The 4,159-nt window shown below is 32.2% G+C and overlaps 1 protein-coding gene across 1 annotated transcript; it reads left to right on the top strand.

Annotated features, from left to right (window-relative positions):
- Nucleotides 1-932: 932 nt before the first annotated feature.
- Nucleotides 933-1,814, top strand: LOC127242948 (protein SENESCENCE-ASSOCIATED GENE 21, mitochondrial-like). Its single transcript, XM_051262726.1, has 2 exons — nt 933-1,167; nt 1,310-1,814. Exons 1-2 carry the CDS (start codon nt 1,106-1,108, stop codon nt 1,527-1,529), a joined length of 282 nt encoding a protein of 93 aa, XP_051118683.1. The 5' UTR covers nt 933-1,105; the 3' UTR covers nt 1,530-1,814.
- Nucleotides 1,815-4,159: the final 2,345 nt, after the last annotated feature.

Here is a 4,159-nt window from a genome sequence, read left to right on the forward strand (position 1 = left end):
GTAATCTTACTATTCAATATTATTGTTTTTTTAAAAGTCAAGTATTTAACAATCAAAATGTTCATTAAATTGGAAGATTCTTATTTTTATTCTTATTTTAACAATTGGAGGTGTATAATTAATAGATAATTTAAAATGTATTAGTGAAAATAATTATTTTATAATATAAATAATTATAAATTAAAATTAAGATAACTAATTAATTTTATTAAAATTAAAAAAATAAATTAAAAAACTTAATATGAGAATAAAGTGGATAATCATTTTTCAAAAAATAAAAGTGACATAGAATGTGAGACTAACAGCAACGGCAATATGAACATTGTATGTGAGACGGAGCGAATATTATTCGCAATATTTTCAAAACAGTTTTTTTTTTTTTAATTTTATTAAATCACTTAAATCTATTTTTAATTTATTTTTACAAAAAAAGAAAAAAAACTATACTAATGGGATAAATTGGGACAATGATAGTCGAAGTCGTCACATGTTCGAATAAAAGGAAGGAAGCCCAATCGAAAGATTTTGACACTTTCCAAGAAATACAATGCAAATTGGATTCAAATTTCGAAAAAGTCGTGGACGCGACATCTAGTTCATTTTCATTTTTTAATTAATTTATTTATATATATATATATTATTTAATTTATAATTGATTGGGTAAACTTGGCCACTAGTGGACAATCATTGAAGCTGTATTATATAAAAAATATGGCTATTTACCTAATTTGCTTTAGTTCTCAAAATACACGACTCTTTCGAAGCCGAACGAGCGCTTTTGGCATTGACTGACTGAATGACCACGCGTCAACGGAACCTTACTGATTAATTAAAATCGCGTTTTCAAATTTGTAAAAGCGCGCTTTTGGGGCGGTCCAATGGGAACGGTTCTTCGCCTCCGTTTTTTCGCCTATAAATACGGCGGCCTCTTCTCCAGAAACTTCACTCAACAGCAACCCTAAGGAAGCACAGAACCAGGGGAAGGGAAGACATTTTCGCCGCTATTGTCGTATCAGCCGCTGTAGAAGAACGTCAATTCTTCTGCAGCAGCTTCCTGCTCTTGGTTCTGATCACGGTTGCTCGATCGATTTTCCGAAGGTGAACAATGGCTCGCTCGTTCTCCAACGCTAAGGCGGTTTCTGCTTTCGTCGCCAACGAGATCTCGAGGTACGAACTGTGTTCGATTCGTATGAAATCGTTTCCGAGATTTTGTTGCGATTAGTTTCGGTTTTATGCTTTTTGTGTAATGTTCGTGGTGTTGTGAGGTTGATTTTGATGTTGTTGTGTGTTTCCGGATTTGTGGATGCAGAAGAGGATATGCTGCGGCGTCGAACGGCGTCGTTTCGAGCAGCGTGAGGCGAGCAGCGCCAAACGTGATGTTGAAGAAAGGATCCGATGAATCCGGGAAGACCGCGTGGGTGCCTGACCCAGAGACCGGATACTACCGGCCGGAGAACGCGAAGAAGGTCGCTCAGGACCCTGTGGAGCTCCGCGAGGCGCTCATCTTCAACAAAAGTGGCGGGCAGTGAGTAAATCCAAGTATGTATGGGTATGGGATTCTCTATCTGTCCGGTGGTCCGGACGCCGTCGGATCTCGCTTGCCTGCTATCTACCTCGGAAATCCTTCCATTATCTATCCTCGTCTTGCTGCCTGGCTGAAATCTCCATTAAAATTTATGCTGAGTTTTCAATATTCTATCTATATCTATATCTATACAGATATACACGATCCTTATCGTTATCGTTGTTCTTATCATCATCTCGTCTGCAGCAATAATAAAATAAAAATACTCTTATTTAGTTCACAATTTCAACAGATCCTGTAATGATTGAATTTTATTCGTAAGAACATATGAAAACTGAAATGGTAAGGGCCGGCGCAGTGCGATGTGTTGTTCTTAGGTTTCGAAAAGACAGTAGTGTCGTCGGTCACACGTTTAATTAACTTGTCAATTGTCTGTTTGCACCCCACCAGTTGTTGTCTTTGGACAGGAATACAAATTAAGGTATAATTCACAATCACAACAGATTATTATCGTGTAAGAAGTTAGGCCTCAATTCATCACACTTGGCCTAAAATATGAAAATATCAATTGTGCGTTCCCTTTTTATCTCCTCCCATTTATACGACTCCTCGATACAATAAATGGCCGCACATACATTGATTGCAGAGGGCGAAACTTTTCTCTTTTGTCTACCCTGCGTAGCTGCTGAGTTTTTTAAGTTAAAAATTATTTATTTAATTTTTACTTTATTTTCCTAAATCAAATTATTTTTATCATCTTTGTGCATCTAATTTCAAATTATTTTTGTAAAAATAGTTATATAATAAAATCAAAATATTGTTAATTTTTTATTTAAATTATAACCATACAATTATATTTATAATTACTTAATATAAGAGTAAATATAATTTTTTAATTTACTACAAACGTCCTTTTAAAAGGGACGGATCATGGATGGAGTATTTGATTTATAATATAATATATATACTTTGTCCGGTTTATAAGGGTTATTTTTAATGTACTTAGTACTAAAAATATTTTTATATGTGTATAATTTTTTATATAAATATTATTTTACAAGACACTAATATTATTTTTGCATTTTTTTTATTTATACTATATTTTAATATAATAATTTATATTCAAATATCAAACACAAATTAAATATAGCTTTTAAAACTGGAGGTATTATTTATTTTGTTTCAATTCGAAGTATCATTTTATTATTTTTGTCAATTTCATTCAAAATATTTTTTTCAAAAAAGTAGTCATACATTAATACTAAAATATCATTTGGCTTTTATTTAGATTATAAATATACACCATTATACATACAATTATATATATAATTAAATTTAAAAAATATTAAAACATATTACACATTTCTACTCATTAATAAAATACTATTATTTTTTGATTTATTAGAAAATCTCAAAATACCCTTATATCATATGATTATTATTTTGTAAAGAATAAATTTTTATATAAATAAAAATGTATATAATATTTATTTATAATTAAAATATATTAGTTTTATAAATAAATAGGGAGTTTATTTAGTGAAGAGAGATAGAAAAAAAAATTAAATAAATTTTGAGTGAATCTTATATAATATAATAATTTTTTTAAAAAAATTTAAAGCATATTGGCAACCGGTTACGAAATGTCAACCAAACTAACCCTTAGTCATGAGAAGACCTGGCATTTTTATTATTATTATTATTATTATTTTCACGCACAAATACATGGGACTGTCGGACTAACTCTATTTATTTGAGGTTAAATTCAATTATTTGATATCAATTATAAGTCGGGTACTAAATATTTTTAATTGCATCGGACCAGAGTCTACGAAGCATGGACTCGAATCTAGATTGGACTATATTAATATATTAATAATATATCAATAATATCTAAAAAAAATAATTTTTAATTATATAATTAATTTAGTTTTATGTACTAATTTGTTAAGATTTTATTATAATATTTTTTAATAAAATATATGATATATACATATGTTATTTGTATATATTTGGGGCCAAAAACACATCAACGAGAAGGAGGCTCAAAAACAAAAGTGGTGTCAGAGCTTATTGGCCACGGAGCCGCTCAATAGTAATGGAACTTCAAGCTTCGGAGCCAAAGATTGTTGCCTCCACAGAGCCGAATGCAACAGTTTCCATTGGATTGTGGTGCTTCCACAGGACCGAAAACAGCAGCTTCCATGGACCTTAGGGCAACAACTTCTTGGACTATGGCAACTCCGTCACGGAATAATGTTTCCATAAAACCATAAAGTGTTGTCTCCAATGGATTGAAAACAACTACCTCCATTGGATTAGAAGCAACAACTTCCACTTATGATGGGATAACTACTTCCGTTGGCCCTGGATTAATAATTTCGTACTTAACATTAGTGGAGGACCTATGCACTTTCATACTTTATTAAAAAAAGCTCTGTGGAACAAGCCAACAAGAGGAAAACCGAAAATTCCTTTTAACTCAAGGCTGTTGGGGATACATCCCTGTGGACCGGTAGGAGTACGATGGAAACAAGTCTGAGTAAGCGGCAGATCTGGTCCAAAGGCAATGGAAGAAGTTCAGAGCAAGTGGAACCCGGTCCAAAGGCAATGGAAGCGGTTGGGAGCTGATGG

This window comes from Andrographis paniculata, unplaced genomic scaffold, assembly GCF_009805555.1.
Source record: "Andrographis paniculata isolate CXL003 unplaced genomic scaffold, ASM980555v1 Contig89END, whole genome shotgun sequence".
NCBI classification, from domain to species: domain Eukaryota; kingdom Viridiplantae; phylum Streptophyta; class Magnoliopsida; order Lamiales; family Acanthaceae; genus Andrographis; species Andrographis paniculata.

Excerpts from the sequence above, each read along its gene's own strand:
- LOC127242948 (XM_051262726.1), top strand. The coding sequence starts at position 1,106 with ATGGCTCGCTCGTTCTCCAACGCTAAGGCGGTTTCTGCTTTCGTCGCC. Across the intron at positions 1,168-1,309 it reads GTCGCCAACGAGATCTCGAG|AAGAGGATATGCTGCGGCGT; the intron begins GTACGAACTGTG and ends TTGTGGATGCAG.